General features: G+C 38.7%; 1 protein-coding gene across 1 annotated transcript in view; it reads left to right on the forward strand.

Moving 5' to 3' along the window:
• Positions 1-445: 445 nt before the first annotated feature.
• Positions 446-20614, forward strand: part of jarid2b (jumonji, AT rich interactive domain 2b) — a 177968-nt gene continuing 157799 nt past the window's right edge. The window contains exon 1 of the mRNA XM_056479618.1: positions 446-908. Coding sequence (XP_056335593.1) covers positions 864-908 — 45 coding nt within the window. The 5' untranslated portion in view covers positions 446-863. The remainder of the gene's footprint in view (positions 909-20614) is intronic.

Here is a 20614-nt window from a genome sequence, read left to right on the forward strand (position 1 = left end):
GTTGAGCAAAATAATCTCGAATATGAACTAAAGTATGTTTTGTGGCAATTAAACCTGTTTAATTATAAAGTTAGGCCTATCTCAGGACCAAACTGACCTCGTGCACAAACATTTCTAGCGCTTGAGATTTTAAAAGGGAGCGAGGTGAGAAATCTGCACACAAAACAAAAACTGCTAAAAACGGAATTTCTTGAAGACGTAAAAATTTTAACATTATATCCTCTTTATACTGAATCCTTGTTAAATGAATCGCCTATTCCTTTATTAGCCAACTTTGAAGTTGTGTTCGTTTCTGTGCCGGCGGTTATTTCGCGACGCTCCCCAAGCTCTTTAAAGTTACCGCTGAGCGTGCTGTGGGGTGTGATAGGCTGCTTAAAGAAAGAAGCGTCGCCTTGTGTTCACAAGAGCCCGTGGTGCTGCTGGAGTTCACTCACTGTCTGCTAGCTCCAGCCAAAACGAACCCTTTTCCTTTTTTAAAATTGTATTTATTTCATCCTACCATTGGATATGCCTTTTAAAAACAAGATGTAACTGGCCACCGAACATTTACATCCTCACTTGAATAAATCTACATGTTTTAAAGAGCCGGGATGAACATCACTGATGGAAGTTTATTGTGGCGAATGCTTTTAACTATGGTATGCCGATGTGATTGTTTATTTTGCCCTCTATCCTTGGCGATGGGTCCCTAATTTTTGGGATTATTAATTCCGCGATTCTACAAGGAATCCTCAGCGATCGAAGAGGGAATTCTGCACAGCCAGGCAAACTACAGGGGATTTAAATCGGAGACGAGAAGAGAAGCAGGAAGAAAATTCATGTGGCGATTCTCTCCTTAACAATAAATCATTTTGGATTGCAGAATGAGCAAGGAAAGACCTAAGAGGAATATCATTCAGAAGAAATACGTAAGTGTTGATCGTTCATAATCGGCTGATCTTAAGTTTGTTCGATGGTCTTTGTGTCGATGTGAAATGCGTAAACTTTGATCGCGGATGGCTCTTGTTGTGCCTAGTCTGGCTTTGAAAACGGAGTAAATGCATCACAATATGTTCACACCACTTCAATAGATTTAAAGGGCTTTCTCTGAAGTTCCACGGACGCCGATTTTCTTTGGCTTTTAACCTGAAATCCTCATTGGCGATGATTGTTTTGCACGACAGATGTTAGCTTGCAAAACTCGTTTGTAAACCTGGACGTGTTTTGTTTTGGGTTGTTGTTGTTGGCAAACTCCAGTGTAAAATTAATGTTATTGTGATCAGAATGGCTTTGTTTGCTCTTCTATGCCTCCCGTCTCCAAGCCGCGAGGACAACCACATCGCCCTCTTTTATTCTGGGATCTGTTTTCCCGAGCAGGATTCTGCAAAAAACACAAGTCATAAATGCAACTGTCCCAACTCCCCTGGCATCCCCCATGTGTTTATTTCGGATGTAACTCATTCTTCTTTAAGTGTAAGCAATGGGCTCTTTAATGTTCTCAAAGTAATTGTGCAATGAAAGCATTTCCTCTGCCCTTGACGACAGGGGAGGCTTTAAATTGGTGGCAGATGTAAAGTTAATTTATTAAGATTCAGAACAGAGAATTGTCCTCGGTCGTTACGATATTTAAAGAAAAACACGTCCTCAGTCATTATTATGGCCAATTGCTGTCCCTGAAAGACGTTTTTTGTCTCCTTTAACTCGAAGAGTCTGCACGTTTTAAGCAGTTTGAGCCATTGAATTCAAACCAATCGTAATATTACACAACAGACCATAATAAGCGCATGGAATGTCGTTTATAGAATATATCCAGTCGCATTGCAGAGGCTCGCGTGTAAAGCAAACGACCATTTTAACATCTCCACTACGATAGGTTAGTGAACCGGCGAACTTGTGGTAATGTTGGAGAACGGGGCACTACATAACGCTTAAACTTTTCTGGCTGGTGATTTACTCTCCTCAGGAGTGAAATTAAGCAAGACTACCATAACAAAAGCCCGAGTCTCCTCAGAGACAGCCGACCAAACCTCTCGGTTAACCCTCAAAGAACTGACTCCTACCAGAGTTTCTAGGCGCGTTACCTGTGACGTTATTTGAGGAGTTTGTGTTTCGTAGTTTGCGAGACTGTTACATCTTTCAGTGTCCATGTTATCAACTAACGTAAAGATGCTTATTAAATCAAGGAAACATTAAGAAATAATCCCCCCAGCGCGTGAAAGGGTTAGCTCGTGCAACCAATTTTTGTCTGCTGCGTGAAGTAGGTTTGTCACGTGCTCGCGATCATTTATAACTTTTCCTCCCCATGAGCCACATTTTGACCTTAATTGCTAAATATCGCTTTAAAATATGTTTTAGTGGTTCGATAATGTTTACATTTTTATTTTCATCAGCAACAGGTTAGCGTGAGTGAAATAAACATGGCAAAGATATAAGGTTGTGATGACGCAAAACGGGGGCAGTTTCCAAGCACGTTATCGATGACATTTTAACCCTTCATGTAAAGGTTATGAAAATCGTTGTACTTTTTGTTGTTGTACTGTAGCTAACTAGTGCAGCCTCTCGTTGTCACGTTGGCTTACAGAAATATGACGCAATTACTAATTTGTTGATTGACAAGGGAAATGAAAGTGATTACAAAAGAAGTCTAGGACCACGTGGTAGCTAATCCTTGAGAAGAATGATTCAGTTAAAACCACTGTACTGCTAAAAGTTTAAAAAGCCTTCCTAAAATAACTTGACAATGTTGTCAAAGACTTTATAAAGTGTTGTTCTGTTTTTTGTTAAGTTAATTCACACAGACTGACTGTCTGATTTATGAAAAATATTAAGTCACTGTATTTTTATTGGAAATTTTAAAAGGGAAAAGTATTTGAGGAAAACGTATTATGACTATTAGCGTAGTTCTAATTATTTTGCTTGGAATCTTTTGTTTGGATTTATTTATTTACTCTGTATAATGTTACCAGAAATGTCAAAGAAATTAATTGGTAAAAATGTGTGTGTGTATGTGTGTGTGTGTGTGTGTGTGTGTGTGTTTTCCTCCTTTTTGAAATACAGTTGTTTATAAATTCTTTGACTTTCTGTTGCATCTTAGACTGGGGTCTGCTCTATCTTGTATAGACCACACATCATGCATGCATGGTTAGGGTCAAATGTAGGATGTTTAGAATGGACCTGAACCGTTTCGAACATGGCTGTTCGTGTCACATCTGTGCAGTGCAGACAGCTGTGCTAAAATCTGATCAGGCAAACAACAAAAACAACCTGAAGGATCTGTCCCCTGGGCCTGCACAACTCTTGGCCCCTTGGATTCAGCCTCCCCTTAATTAGCGTAAGACAATTATACATGCTTGGCTTAACCATATCCCCTGGAACATGAGTCCAAGGGATCCCCCCCCCCCCCCCCCCTTCCATTTTTTTATTACCCCATTTTCCTTCACATGTGCTGTGAATATTATTAAAATTCATTTAGTGGAAAACGAGAGAGGGAGAAAAAAAATATGATAATAGATGTTAATAAGAGCAAACAAGAAAATGCAATTAGACCATCCCTGATTGATAGACGTGTGTGAACAGCAGAAGGGGGGGCAAGTAGGCACTTCTGCTTTCAGACGAGCCCCTTTAATGGCTTCTCTCAACGAGGTTGTCTTGACACTCTCTGAAGCAACTTCTCTGTATAATTATTTGTGAGGGTTGTTTTTAGAGAAAATATGCCAGTTTTGATTTTGGACTTTGGCTAATGAATGCAGCCGGAGCTTGCGTTTGTGTTCTTGTTCTGTTGAAGTGAACATGGCACATGGTGCGGGGGGGAACGGGGGGTTACCCATGGCTATTCTTCCTCTCTCGTTCTCCCTATCCGACTCTCTCTCTCTGCAGGCCCAGCTGGGGTCGGACCCTGATTCATAGACGTGTGGTGAGATAGGCACAGCTGCTGTAGGGGCCTTTACAAATGTAAAGAAGCTGTCAGTGTTTGTTTCATCAGGCGTACAACTGATGAGGGCCAAGTTGAAAAATCCACAGCAGTGTGTGGCTCACAAAAAAAGCTGGAAACAAAAATAGAGAGCAGGGCCAAGGCTCACAGAGCCCTCCCTCTGACCCCTTCCCCCGCTCCGAGTCCTCCAGCTTTACAATGTAAATGCAGGCACCTCGTCCATTTGTGAGGAGAAAGCTGCGAGGCTCTGCGTGTGAGAGATTGTATGTTTGTGTTTCAGCGCCTGCCACTAGCACCACTGCGCTTCATTTAACCCTGTGTTTTAATGCAAATGTTTTTTTTTTCTCCCCTGAATTCTCCAAGGATGTCACATAGCAAAATTCATGGATCATATCTCAGGAGGCCAGCTGTTGTAAAAGGCCTGAGTTAATCGTGCGAGTTTGTTGGTAAACTGTGGTATTTGAGTCAACTAGAATCTAGATACACCCTTTTAATAAATAATAATAATAATACATTTTATTTGTAGTGCGCTATTATCAGACCCAAAGCTTACAAGGCATACAGTAAGAAAGCAGAACAATTAAAAAACAGTAAAAACACCACAATAAGACAATAAAATATGAATAATAAAATTAAATGATTCAATTGACAAAAATAATCAACCTAAGTTAAAAGTAACGCTAAAATGTGAGTCTTGAGCAGTTTCCTAAAACAGTCCAGAGAAGCGGCATTCCTGATGCTGATGGGTAGACCGTTCCATAGCTTAGGCACACTGTACGAAAAAGCTCTACCATGCATGGTTTTTAATTTACAACGTGGCTCATACACTGTAACTCCAGATGACGAACAATCATTCATTCATTCATTTTTTTTTCCGGCTTCGTCCCTTTATTAATCCGGGTTCACCACAGTGGAATGAACCACCAACTTATCCAGCATATGTTTTGCGCAGCGGATGCCTTTCCAGCTGCAACCCACTACGGATACACTACGGAGAATTTAGCCTAACCAATTCACCTGTACCGCATGTCTTTGGACTGTGGGGAAAACGCCAACTGACCCAGCCGAGGCTCGAACCAGCGACCTTGCTGTGAGGCGACAGCACTAAATACTGCGCCACTACATCACCCCTAAGAACGATAATAATAATAATAATAAAATTGTTTGAACATATGCAGTGAAAATGTTATTTCATTATAGATGCATAGTGGATTATATAAATAGTGCTATGATGTCAAAAATACTTCTGATAGGAATTGTAAGCACATAATTTACCACAGCTTAGTTGCAGTGAATTGTTTTTGCAGAGGTATCAGAAATATCAGAGGAAGGAATCATATTTGACTGATACTTGGGGAAACTAAATAAACAAAGCTCTTGCCAGTCTTTAATGTTTGCAAAATGTGGTTTGGATGATGGTTTATATATATTATAATTCACATTAATTCACATCAATTTAATTAACTAAAATGTGTGTATGTGCCTTTTAGGGCTGCATTAATCCCCCCAAATAATGGTTATGAATCTGCATTTAAGCAGTGGCTATGTGGGACTCTCTTAATGCCAGATCTGTTTGGCAGATAGAAGTATCTGTTTATAATTTTTTTGTAGTTATCCTTTGAATATTTTACAAGGAATATTTTCTCGGAGCAGCCTGCTATAGTGCTCTGCCAAGAAATGATGCTTCACCTCACAATATCATTATGTGAATCTGGTCTGGTGCAGTTACAGATAAGCGCTGCCGCTCTCTCTTTTTTTTATGGCTGTTGCATCACCACTTGGTGCATTATGCAATGTGACCTTTCGCTTATCGACCTTTACAATCATATGTGATCCAACCTTCACAAGTGCCGAGCTCCTTGGTCAATGTGTGACTGCTTGCTTAGGGCTCACTCCCACATCAGCAAACATGCACAGGCTGTTACGTATGCGGATATGCCCATGTAATGCAAGGAATTTGCACTGCTAACATAAAAACAGGTGCAGCAGTGCTTTGATAAGTGGTACGGCTTACGTGTTGTTTACGTGTTGAATTCTCCCCTTCCCTGCCTTTCATTCCTCTGCCCTGTACTTTGTGTTATGATGAGATAAAAGGTCATAATATCAGATGGAGTTATTCCCGTGCAGTGTGGTGAGGGAGCTGTGGTGGATGATGCAAATCATGCTCTGGAGATGGCTTATCATGTGATTGAAGACTGTATCAGCAGAGCTCCAATGTCAAAATAAATTTGGTTTCGAGATGTATTGTTTCAAGTAAAAAAACATCTGTTAGGCTTTATCCTGGGTCTTTAGGTTAGTTCATCCAAGTTATTCATCCTCCATTGTTCCAAACCTGTTTGAGTTTCTTTCTTCTTTTGTACACAAAGAAAGATATACTAAAGAATGTAAGAAAAAAACCATTGGCCATCCAAAACTGCCTACTACTCAGTAGGTACTGCATCTGAATTTAAACGTACTACTCAGCCATTGGAAAAGTACATTCTATACAGTATCAGTGTGAGCAGTATGAATGAAATTCGGATGTACTACATCCGCCATTTTCTCATGATCACGTGCCCTACCTGCGTCATTTGTGTTGCTTCACTCCCATTCATGAATTCTCTCGCGGGGCATCATGGGATGCACACTTCAGAATCTCGCCGGAAGTAGTAGGTCATCCGGGTACTTGCATACTGTTTTTCGAATTCTATAAATTCAGACATACTTCTCGACTTGCATACTATATATATATATATATATATATATATATATATATATATATATATATATATATATATATATATATAGTGGAAGTTTGTGGTTTCGGATGCAGCCATTTACTTCCATAGTATTTATTGTTCCTGCTGTCAATTCGATGTCAATAGCTGTTTTGGGTCTAAAAGTTTAGACCCACTTGAGTGCGAGCAAATGGTAAGAAAAGTCTGCATTGAAACTTTGTATTGTCAATCATGCAGCAATTATTTGTAGACTTTTAATTTATTTTTAAATTTGTCTGTCAATTTGTCTTTGACACAACTTTCACCCTTCAAGCAAATACATTTTGAATGAATTTAATTAAATCAGTTTGTCTGAAAATATGGTGAGCAGTGGCAAAATGTTCATTAGATGACCATTTTTATTTATTGACTTCATTGTTTTTATTATCTATTTTATTATTTTGCAAGAATCGCAGCAAATGATTGATACTGTAGTAACGTTGCTGTAAACCACTGAGTTCCAGGCCTAGATTTTAGGGTTAGGTCTTGGTCTATATCTGGACCTCAAGACAATTTGTAAAAGTCAACATTCTAAGACAAATGTTGAGGACTGTATATATAAAAAAGGATCTTGTCACAGAGCAAAACATTTAATTTTTATTTTTTGTTAAATCAGTGTTTCTTAACCACATTCCTAGGTGACCACCAGCACTGCATGTTTTGAATGTCTCATTTGTCTGTTACACCCATTACAGGTCTTTTAGTCTATGCTAATGTGCTGATGATCTGAATCAGGTGTGTTAAATGTGCAGAGCTGGTGGTCCTCCACAAGCGTGGTTGAGAAACACTGCCCTAGATGACATTATATAAACCCAACGCCATCTTTCTCTAATTTAAATCCTTAATACCAAAGGTGTTAATCTCCATCTCTTGAACTTTTCAAGCTATAGAGGAAGTTACAATAAAGAGTTCTTCAGGTTCAATGGACCAGTATTGGTCATGCCAGAATTGGTACATCAAGGACAAACAATGATTTGTTCCCCTTTTAAGTAGTATTTCCAGACATGCTTTCTCAGTTCCTTTGTGTTTTATCCTGCTTGCACTTGGCTCAAGGCGGAGTAACCTCACTGATGTTGTCGTGAATGCTGACATGTGGCCAAGACGTGGCAGCAACAGGCAGAACTCTTGGCAGCGGTACTTCCCTTTCACAACTGTGTTCCCCTTCGTGATGCTGACAGACTGTTCTGTGCTCTGGAGGTGTTTTTTGTCTTTTCCTCTGTCTGCTTTTGTGGATCATTGTAGCATTGGTTTTTATCCAATGCATTCCAAATGTGCTGATCAGGTGCCGACTGGAATTGACAGTCCCTTCTGAAAGCAGCCATATTGAAGACATTTACTGTAATGAGGAAGTGGCTTATACCGTAATCATTTCAAGCTTTTAAAAATCAGCCTCTGTGGTTTTCGTTGTGCATGTGTGTGTGTGTGTGTGTGTAAGGGAAAGCGAGGCTGAGCGCTTTAAATGGAAGACCTCCCCCTTAGAGCGATGTAATGGAAGTATCTTTGGGTACGCTAACCCTCCTGCCAGAACATTTGTAATTCAGTGCTGCATCTCTCATTAGCCAGCGAGATGCGTGCCACTGGGAGCCATGTGGCTGCTTTTGTGCAAGTTCAGCTGCTTGAGGAGAGGCCAGTGGGGCCTCTCATAGCCCTGACACTGGGGTTAGTCATTTTGTTTAGTGTCGAGGGCCCTAGCAAGACATGCAGTAGTGTAGTGTTTGACTTGTCACGACAGTGTGGAGGGCTTCTATTTTATGCTATTCTATTTTCTGAAGGTAGTAGGTCAGATCTATAAATCGTAGATGTTGTTCTGCACGGAATCTTCTTGTATTGTTGTGAAGACACAAACCACTACTGAACTATTTACACTGTGTGTGTGTGTGTGTTTGGCTTTGTATACAGCATTAATCATTTGTTTTGTGGCTCATCTGGATTTCCAGACCTCTTGATGTTGTTTTCAGCATGGTTGGTGCCAGAAGAAACTTGTACGAATTCATCCTCCTCATCAGTGGAGGAGTGATCACAGACAATTCTAGAACATGGATTGCGATTAATGTTTGGATGACTTCTGTTTACAGGCACGGGTGCTTTGATGGCTTTTATATTGGGCAGCAGCTATTTACACTAAGTGTAATAGAAGATAGATGCTATTTACACTGAGTAAATAGTGGTAGATAATGTTTGCACCCAAATGTAAATAGCAACAAACGGCACCTTGTTTACACTAAGTGCAAGTTCTGATGAATGCTAGTCAGACAAATGTTAAATAGAAGTAATCTGTTTTTGCACCAAGAGTAAATTGAAAATGCTGAAAATGGCTTTGCTCTTTTTCCATTTAAGCAGTTATCTCATAATTGCGAACAAATTGCAATCAAATTATCGACTTTATTTCAGAGACACACATCCAGAGTGTAATAAAGTGTAAATATGGTGGTTATTTTGACTGCTTTTGGACTTCAAAACGTATACTTGTATAAGGGTTACAGTTGCTTGTCACTTAGGCTGCATTTACACTGCATGGTTCAAGTGAATCCATTACGATTTTTTTTTTCTCCCATGTGACACAGATCGGATATCGGCCCATGTACGTGTGAGTAGGAAAAAATCACATGGATTCCGATTTACTCAAATCATATTCAGGCCTTGTTCATCAGATATGAATCGGATCCGTGCCCTCATGTCTGCAGTGTAAGCAGGAAGATTGGATTTTCACCCGTCAATACGAGTTGCGCATCATTAAAAACCATATCGAATAACGTCAACTCTGACGCTTACGTTTTAGAACAGATTTCAATAGAGTCCCAAACCTTAAATCTCATACACAAGGACTAAAGCTTTTATATTGTCATGTAGCACAAGTATTTAAACATGATTAATGAGAGAGAGAAAACACAATATCCACCACGTAACCAATATAAACTAATATAAAACTATTGCATACATCACATGCATAAATCACGCCATGGACATTACTTTAAGTTGCCTACTGGTTTAAAAAGGCCTAGATTAAAAGAAGATGGCCAATTGAGAACTTTTATGTCTTATACCATAGTAAAATGACTTGTAAAAAAAAAAAAATGAAATCCTACAGACAGATTAAATACAGGAATGAATAAAAGATCAGGAATGGAAAAAGTCAGCGCCCCTCTTTTTTTTTTTTTTTTTTTAAATAATTATTATTTTTTATTTATTTATTTTTTTCTCTCTCCTCTCTCTCTCTGGTCATCATGCCTTTGCCGTGTGCAGTGTAAATGCAGACAATCAGATACGAGTCACAAATCCGAATTGACCATCAAGATCTGCAGTGTAAATGCAATCTATACGTATCAGGTTCTCATTAAACTACCTCATTTTGTATTTTTGAAAATAAAGATTGCTTGTAGATGACCACCAATGTGGTTGCAAGTTGCCAATGAAGTGTTGCCAATTCATTCTAATATGCTAAATAAATAAAATGGAACATTGTATTCTAGTGTCACTCAATCTTGAGAAAACCTCTGTCCTGTAGTCCACAGTGGTCATGTTGTTTATTTACAAATGCCTATAGACTGGAAATGTGTTATGCATCCATACACATTATTCAGGGTTTCACAGAATCATGATCAGTAATGATTTCAAATACATGTACTTACAATCTGGCATCCAAAACACCACCATATATATGCATGGACAAAATGAATTTCAGTGCACTTTAGGAAACACTGTAGCCTTTCTGCATTTTCTTAAATGTAGATTTTTAAAAATCCTTGAACTTAATTTACTAGTTATTTCCTATTTGTCAAATTTAGTGATGCATAACATCCTGATTACAATCGCATGTTCTTTTTGAATGCAAAGAAAATGAGAATTTAAAAGAAACCAATAATCGCCATTGTCTGATATGGCTTCTTGATGTGTGTCATAGCCTCTACATCTGTTTTTAAGCATAAGCTAACCCTCAGCGTAAGGATCTCTGGTGTCTGTTTAACACTATTTTAGGTGCTGAAAGGCAAACCTGTCCATGGATTAAATGACAGTCTCTTGTTTAACCCACAAAACCTTTTGACAGTCAAGGACAAATCTGACAGGATCCAGATAATATCATTAAATCCAGTTCCAGATAGAGTTTCAGCCATGGCGACTAATGGTGCTGTTAGCTCTGTAAAGTGATCTGAATTTAAATCACTTTTTACACCACAATAAGCTCATCAAAGTCATCGGCTCCAGTCCTCTTGGCACGCCGCCGTATATAGCATTCTAGCATTTACGAGCAACTTTCACAATTCTCATGTTTATTGTCTGGCTGGAAATTAGCTTTCCTAAATGAGCTGTTTACTGTTAATTCCAGACAGAAGTTTCTAATTAATTAACACCTAACAAACAATCACTTTAGAAGTAAATAGAATCGAAAGTACAATTTAATGTTTCCATAGTGACTAAAAACAGTGTCTTGGGAGGGAAAAAAAACATTGATCACACATGCACTATGCCATCCGAGGGGCCTAGCCACTATGTTTCCATAGTAACCACCCCAGTGCCAGAACACGGCGTCTCTCTCCTTTTTTTTTTTTTTTGAATCGCCACTTGAGTGTCTGAAAATAGTGGTGCTTTGCGGATGCTGAGAGCTCATAATGAGCTCTGGCTGCTCCGGGGGAGACAGAACAAGCTTCTTAACTGCACACTCATGAATCAGATATTCTCAACAAATCCACAAGTACTTTTTTTTTTGAAACGTGAACGAAAGCAAAATGCTTATAGACAGTTGCCGCTCAGCTGACCAGGCTGAGTGAGGTTTGGTTTAATGGGGCCTATTCACACGCAAATGCAAGCATGCATATTGACGCTAAATGCTAGTGTGCATAATGCTTTCTGGTTTTTATGCAGGTACTCAAAAGCAAGGCTGGGCCGGTATTGATTTTTGCTGCTGATAAGTGATGCTTTAGTCCAGATTCGTGGTTAATGGCAGCGTCTGTTAGCTGTTTGTCTGCCGACAGACGTGAGCTGCCTGGCTCTTCCTGTCTTCCAATTTTTACAGTCTCCCTGCTGCTCTATTTGCCTCCGAGAGCACCACTTGAATCAGTTGTTGTTCTCATTCGATTTGCAAGTACTTGTCGGTCTTTGCAACTTTGCAATTGATGGCTATAACCTGTTCTATAGCTGCCAAGTCAAGTTACTGAAGTTGTAAGAGACTGAAAATTCTCATGTAGTTGCAAATCTGTTGTTTTTGGGTAACACAATAGGGATATATCATGACTACATTGAACTAAAGCAATTTAGCATGTTTTTAGCATTAATTGATGCAGGCTTTTTTCGATGTGACTTGAGGCAATTGGCATTACTACATTTGAACTAAACATTTAGCATGTTTTTAGTATTTTTAGCATAATTTGATATAGGTTTTTTTCATTGTGACTTCAGGTAAATTAGCATGACTACATTGAACTAAAGCATTTTAGCATGTTTTTAGCATTTTTCGCATATTTTGAAATAGGTTTTTTCATTGTGACTTGAGGTAAATTAGCACGACTACATTGAACTAAAGCATTTTAGCATGTTTTTAGCATTTTTCGCATAAGTTTATGTAGGCTTTTTCCATTGTAACTTGAGGTAAATTAGCATGACTACATTGAATGAAAACATTTCAGCATGTTTTAGCATAATTTGATGTAGACTTTTTCATTGTGACGAGGTAAATTGGCATGAGGACATTGAATGAAAGCTTTTTTTTGATTTTGAACAAACATTTTTAGCAAACAACAGTTTTGTCAATTTTCAGCCCATTTAAATCTGTGTTAATGACACTTTGCACATTGACTAAACATCCTATTGGTATCCTTTTCCAAAACTAGCACTTTGAAATCCAATTACCATTACCTGTAGAAAAGTTAACTTCATTAAAAATCCTAATATAATTCAGACAGACTGGCTGGAGCCGAGGTGAGTTTGGCTCCCATGTGCGCTGACAGATTTATGAGCAAATGTGTATTATAGAATGTCACTCTTGACATGGCGAATGCAGTAATATTGAGTGACAGCACCATGTTTCCAGTAATCTTGTTTTAATGTACACACACGAGGCAGAATTTGCAGATTTAGTCAGCCGTTTATTTCAACTGCTGTAATTTAGCTGGAATGAATGGTTTCACAATTTCTTGCGAATATTTTGCTGAAGCTTCAAATTAGTCATAGTCTCATATTTAGTGTTTGTGAAGGGCCAGAGATTCTCCGCAGGCTTCTTCCTGTGGAAAGTCTCAGTGACAGGCGAGGAGGAAAAACTTCTGTTTTTGTGCCGCCTCATTCATGCACATATGCGGGAAATCACCTCTTTTTGGCCTTGAAAATTTCAACTCCGCTTTTTATGGTGTTGTAATTGAAAAAGAGGTATGTATTTCTTGCCCTATGTAGTTTTGTTTTTGCATTTTGAGTGAAAAAGCAATAGTGCGAAATCTCTGCCTCTCCACCATGAAACGTATTCACGCAACACAAGAGAATTAGGGATTTATTTAATGCGTTCCCCCATCTTTCTTTCTATTTGCACATAATACTTTTTAACATACCTTGATTGTTCTGCTAGCCTACTTCCCTGCTCACTGTTTTTTTTTTTTTTTTTTAAATATCCTTTATCATTCTATTCTTCACCATTTTCTTCTGTTAGCTGCCCTTTCCAGTGCTTCCCTGCTGACAGGCTGGAAAGCAAGTCGTCTGTGAGAAAGTAACAGCAATCTATGAGGTGAAAATCATTTCTTAATTGCTGCGATTTGGGCAGTGACCTGCTTGTGAGAATGAGTATAGTTTGATCTGCAAAACGCCCTGAGCGAGCTTGTAACACCTGGCTGCCTGTCTGAGGCCCACACTACCTAATCGGCCTCCAAAAAGCTAGTTTAGTACACGAAAAAAAAGCAGCAGATGCTTTGTGTGTGTGCAAAATGGAAGGCTTGCACATTATGATCTATTTTCCTCTCAGACAAGTATGGATTTTTTTTTACTCTGCGGTGTGATAATTAATGGCTAATGTTCAGAATATAGTCTTGTGCTCTTCCATTAATTTAACTCTCCATAATGGCACGAACAGGTTCACAGGCAGCAGTCGCTATTAAAAATGATATTTCAGTTCTGTTTTTTAAATTTTATTTCTTAATTCAAGTTTATATTGTGTCTTTTTTATTGTTGTGTGTTTCTGAAATAACGATTGATGTAGCATTTTTAGCACTTTGCTGTAATGCGACAACCTCTGTCTGAAACGGCTTTATGGTACAGTTATCACACTCTATTTAATAGATTTATAGACTGCCTTTCAAATGGTTGAGGGTAGTAAGATTTGCAAGATTTATTTTAGAATGATTTCTGAAGGATTATGTGACATCTGAGAGTAAAGTAATGCCTGCTGAAATTCTGCTATGCCATCAAAGGAATAATTTACATTTGAATGTTATGAGTCTTCTTTAAAAGTGGTACAAAAAGGAACAACAAACTTTTAGAACAGTTTGTTGTGCACATTAAGTTTTTTATGTTGTTAATTACAGGGTTTCTGCACGTTTCATGAAGTCCAATTTTGGGACTTTTTAAGACCATGAAGAATGAAAATTCAGACTTGTATTGGACTAAATGCTAAGGATTTTTTTAAATGGCCAAGCAGAAAATATATGTACCTGCGGTCTGTGTGGGTTTTAATGCCCCAGTATAGTGAAGGGGACTCTATACTGCTCGGTGAGCGCCGTCTTTCGGATGAGACTTTAAACCAAAGTCCTGACTCTCTGTGGTTGTTGGGTTTAACCCCGGCATCCTGGCCTAATTTGCCCACTGGCCTCCGTCCATCATGACCTCCTAACCATCCCCATATCATAATTGGCTTCATCAATCAGGCACTAATCAGCCTGTGTGTGGTGTGCGGTCTGACACAATATGGCTGCCGTCGTGTCATCCAGGTGGATGCTGCACACTGGTGGTGGAAAAGGAGATTTCCCCCCAAAAATGTGTAAAGAGCTTTGAGTGTCCAGAAAAGCGCTATATAAATTTAAGGATTTATTATGTCTTTTAATTCAGATAAAACATATAAGATGAGTAAACTAGGGAAGCTTTTGTGTTTGTATACAAACTTCGAGGCTAACTGCTTAATGGTTGACACCTAACGTAGCATCTTTTTGTATATAAAATGCAATTAAAACATCCCTTAGAAACATGCTACACTTTTATTTTTTTATTTTTTTAGTATATGGATGGTTTTTACAAACCTGAAAATAAAGGTGGTCAACTATTAGCAGGCCAGCTAATCGCTAGTGGTTTGTCAGCCACAGACCAGTGTCGTTGGAATCCTGTAAAGAAGCACTTGCCCCATCTAAAAACTAATTCTAATTGGTTATTTCATATGTTTTATATTTCTTATATATTTTAAATCTGTCAAAACAAGCAGACCCTAGCTGTATACAAAAAAACTCTTTAAAAACTAAATGTAAGCACAACTGATTGTTATGGATATAATTTGGCAAAATGTTTTATTGATATTTCTTGTTTGTGATTGGATGTGTGTCAAATCGATTGGGTAGCTTTACATTCATTCATTCATTCATTCATTCATTTTCCTTCAGCTTAGTCACTGATTTATCAGAGGTTGCCAAAGTGGTATGAACCGCCAACTATTCCAACATATGTATTACGCAGCTGTTTAAAGTTATTTAAGACCTACAAGACAATGTTTCAGTGAATTTAAGACTTTTTAAAGCCAAAAATTGTGTTTTTGATATTTAAGACATTTATAGACTTCACGGAGACTTATGCAAAAAATTTATTTATATAACTAGGGTGTGCTTTTTTGACAAATTATTTAAACGTGGCTAAGAAATAACTTAGGGCAAATCATATTAGATAGGGTAAGTACTTTTTTTTATTTCCTAATGAGCCTTTAAAAATCTTTAACGTTTAGCCCAGTATAAATTTTATTCTTTATGGTCTTAAAAAGGTCTTAAAAAGTCTTAAATCTGACTTTGTGAAACCAGCAGAAATCCTGTAAATGGAAGTGCATTATTTGAACTATCTTTATTGTATAAACATTTGTATCTCATTGATGTAAAGATAAATGTTTAAAATAATTACATTTTAAGTGACTATGTTAATATTTATGTAACTGTAAACAATTAAAAATGTATTATATAAAAATATATTACCATGTATATAAAAAAAGAGCATATAAATGCATGCATGAAAGGAGTTTTGTCTTTCTTTTTTCTGTGTGGTACTATTTGAGTGTGGCAGAGAGACAGCAGGTCTTGCGCAGTGCCTGCCTGTGGTCACCCGGCCTATGTGCTCTTGTCAACTGTCAGTTTCTGCTGTGGTTGCATCCTTCAGCACCGGAGTAACTGGTAATCTTATCTCACTGTCAGTTCGCCTTACTCTCTGCCTGCCTTCTGAGCCCCCGTTAACCCCTCGAACCTCAAGCTGCCGCCAATCTGTCACCTCCCTGCCGTCTTGCAGAGAAAGATTGAGAAAGTGAACACATGCTGAACTCCCATATCTGACCTTATTATTCTTTGACAGACTCTGTGCAGATAAATCTAACTCTACCGCACTACCTCACAGTACTGGGGCTTATTGAACCAATTAAACATGACTGTGTGGTGATTTTAATCCAATTAAAAAGATGTCGGGAATGCTGATACTATGGTAAATTCATCATAATAAATGTGTGCTTTAATATAGAAATGGAAGTCTATTTATCATTTATGAGATTTATCAAGAGATTTTAAACATAGGTTGTAATTTTATAATCACTTTTAATGTACACAAACACTGGCATCTATTAATTTTGTCAGCTTCAGAATTGTGTTTATGTTATAAGAATAGTCTGGTTCAGTTTTGACAAAGTAAATAGTGTGATAATATTTAAAAGCGCACATGAGCTGCAAACCTAAAAAAAAGCAGGTCAGTAAGTACATGCTTGTCTAACTTGTCTAACCCTCATGTACAAGTAAAAACTGAAGTATATGTTTGGTTTCAACTCTGTCACCAACTGGCAGCTAGCTCTCTGCAATTGTCACATGGTCACCCACTGAAGGTAAAGGCTGATTTATACTTCTGCGTCAGTCGCACGCATATGCTTCGACGCAGCCTTCGCATGGTTGCATAACCTCTCAAAAAATGTAACTACACATCTGTGATTTGTCAGCTTGTTAGGTTTGACGAGTGTGGGTGGGACCGAGGGCCATGCAAACCCGTTGTCGCGAGTGTTTACAAGTGTCGAGTCTTGTGAAGTAGCTACAGATAAATACTTTTGTTTTGTGTTTATTTTATGATTAAAGTTGTTGCACGTCCGCCTGTTTCCACCTCAAAATGAGCGAGTTTGATCCAGTTGTACATTAAGGTAGCATTCAGAAAAAACAAAACCAGCGAAGAAACTCAACACCGAGGAACGTATCTTCACTGCCAGCTAGCGATTCAGAAGTGTTATTGCAAAACAACACAAACAGTGAGCAGAAGTATAAATGCACGGCAACGTGCAAGGCATGCGCCATGGGTCACGCCGATCACTCTGCTCAGAATTATAAACCAGACCTAAGCAGGCCTTTGCCTGGTCAGTATCTGGATGGGAGACCACTTGGGAAAGCTAGGTTGCTCTGGAAGTGGTATTGGTGAGACCAGCAGGGAACGCTTAACCTGCGGTTTGTGCGGATCCTAATGCCCCAGTATATTGATGGGGACTCCATACTGCTCAGTGAGCGTCGACTTCTGGATAAACCGTTAAACCGTGGTCCTAACTCTGTGGTCATTTAAAATCGCATGATGTCCTTCGAAAAAGAAAAGGGGTTTAACCCACCCAAATTTGCCCATCATGGCCTCTTAACAATCCCCATATCATAATTGGCTTCATCATACTGTCTCCTCTCCACCAATCAGCTGGTGTGTAGAGTGCGGTCTGGCGCAATATGGCTGCCGTTGTGTCATCCAGGTGGATGCTGCACACTGGTGGTGGATAAGAAGATTCCCCCAAAAATTTGTAAAGAGCTTTGAGTGTCTAGAAAAGTGCTATATAAATATAAGGAATTATTACTAGAAATGTCTTTTAAATCAGATAAAACATTTACGATGAGCAAACTAGGGAAGCGTATGTATTTGTTTACAAACTTAGAGGCTAACTGCTTAATGTATGATACTAACGTAGCATCTTTTTATACATAAAATGCAATTAAAGCATGCCTCAGAAACATGGCATAATTTTTTTGTAGGTTTTTTTTTTTAGTATATGGATGGTTTTTACAAACCTTAAAATGAAAGTGGTAAACTAATAACAGGCCAGCTAATCGCTAGTGGTTTGTCAGCCACAGACCAGTGTCGTTGGAATCCTGTAGAGGAGCACTGCTTCCAAACCTAGTATCAGTTTTCATCTTAACTCTTTTTGGCTGTATATTATCCTGCCAGATTGCCCTCTTCCTCAAGCTAATGCACTGTAATATGAAGTAACTTAATAATGTTGTCTCTGTAAGACCAGTCAACTTTCTCTGCCTGTTTCCAGGGAATGGATTCTCCTGTTGGCTTACATCTGCAGCGTCTGTTGTCACAAGCCGTCCCCTTGATGTTGTGTAACATGTGCAGTGCGCAAAACGTCAGGCCCTCTCAGAGGAGAAACGACCGTAAATCAACCAGGCACTGTGGTGACACAATGGTCACAATGGCTCGATCTTTCATGCTTGACGAAGTGCCTGAAAAGCGCAAATCGAATTTGTGCTGAGCGTTCACGTTATCACAGTTACTGGAAAAGCGGTGGGTTGGCGCCTTTGAACTAGTTGACCTTTTTGTGGGTGTTTACCATGCAGGAGCAAAGCAGTTTAGATGGGGGCTCTTTTACTTGCTCGCCTGGCTGGCCAGAATGCTGCATTCGGGGAAATGAAGGTAAAGAGAGGACTGCGTGTAGAGGAGTAGGTGTTCTCCATGCCCTTGTTAGTCTTTCCTGTAGTATTTTTGGGTCACTGTGTCTGTGTCACTATGGGAATGGCTTAAAAAATGTTTTGAAGATGCAATGGAAGTCAGTGGGATCAAAGCAACTCTAGAAACCACTGGATTAAATTGTATGGTGAAATTATGGTAACATTCATGTTATTAGAACAAAGTTTTTTATAAACTAGGGTTTACTAATGAATTGAATTCCCTCAAACTGAGCATATGAAAACATGATAAAGACTTCAATGAAGAAGTGTATACAGCATAGCAGTCTCAAAGCATATGGCAGTACCTTGTGTTCAGCAGACTCGGCATGAACCCAGAGCATTAGGGCTGCATGATATTGGAAAAATCTGACATTGCAATATTTTTTTTTTCCTGTAATATTTATATATTGCAATACGAATAAAATTTCACCAGATGGTTTGAATAGCTCTGTTTGGAAATAATTCATTAAATTAGATTAGTTGGGCTGATTTTGTAAGGAATTGAAACGTGCATTAAAAAAACTATTACGAGCATAGATAATTATAATAGAGCACGGGTGCCCAAACTATGCCCTGGAAGGCTGGAGTTTGGCTCCAACTTCCTTCAATTCACACCTTCCAGGAACTTTCAGTATACCTAGTATACTACTACCTAGTACCTAGTAATACCTAGTTTGATTAGCTGGTTCAGGTGTGTCTAATTGCTGTTGGATCCTAGGTTGGAGTTTTGGGTATCTCTGTTATACAGCAAAGAATTTTGTTTAAACTGCTTAACTGTTTTTTAATGGATTTTTAGACATTCAAAACAGTATTCAGGTACATGTATTGAATAATCAAGTGTAAAATAACACTGCATGCCCTTCATTGCATAAATTATTCAATAAAATTGATGTTTATTGAAGTCACTAACGGTACAATGTCTTGTGTCTGATTGCTTTAAACCTCTTTTAAAATGCTCCCACAGTCACAGGCCTTAAAAATGCATACAGATGTTTTCTGAACTGTGGTTCCTGGTCAAATATATTTCAACTCGGCATTGCATATTCTACGATGTGACTATAGCAGTTGTGTATATTGTAATATTGATGCTGAAATGGTATATTGTGCAGCCTTACTGAGCATTTTATATTCTTTTTGTTTACTACCCTTAGGCCCTGTTTACACGAATACGTTTAAGTTTTAAAAGGGCATTTTAGAGCGAAGACGATTCACGTCCACACTGGCATTTCACCTAGTGATACTGAGCAGATCTCAGTCTACACAGCACCGTTGAAAACGCACATCACGTGAACACACACACACACTGGCAGCTGCTGCAGCGTATGCGCGCATCTGAGCTCCAGGCAGTTAGCAGGCACTTTAAGCAGAGCTCCCCAGTTGAGAGCTATGCATGCCAGGCGGTTCATCAAGAATCTACCGTTGGATCTAATCTCACTATATATTTATTAAATGTGATATTTAGTTCATCTTGTTAAGAGGGCAGTTAAGTTATAGGCTCCATTGTCTTATAAATATGCATACAGTGAAGATGATGGTCATATAAATATGTAGCTTCACGATTCCTCAACATTTGTAGTGTCTAAGTTGTCAAAATAAAATAGGCAGTTCCTTATATTATGTTTTCATTTTATTGTTAAGATAGTGAAACAACGTAGCCAGGGTGATGCCATTGATGTTATAAAGTACACTGTTCCCTTTGAAGATTTACCTGATTTGTCCTCGGGAGTTTGTTTTCCATATCACTTGCGAAGTCTTAACTTACAAGGAAAGGATGCAAGACTGAACTTTGCGTAGGCTACTTAATATTGAGGAAAAAGCCCCAATCAGACAGGCGAATGTCTGTAGCCACGCCTCCGTTTTCTGATGTCTCCATTTTTAAAATAAAAACAGCCTCTTCAGCATTTTCAAAAGCTCCATTTTAAGGGCTCGAAAACTCCGGTGAAGTGTGGAAAGATGGTCTAACCATAGCAAAACGTATGCGTTTTAAAACGAAAACGTATTAGTGTAAACGGGGCCTTTAATGTAAATGAAATTGCTCCGGCTATAACAGCTGTGCT

Source organism: Danio aesculapii, chromosome 19 (genome assembly GCF_903798145.1).
Source record: "Danio aesculapii chromosome 19, fDanAes4.1, whole genome shotgun sequence".
NCBI classification, from domain to species: Eukaryota; Metazoa; Chordata; class Actinopteri; order Cypriniformes; family Danionidae; genus Danio; species Danio aesculapii.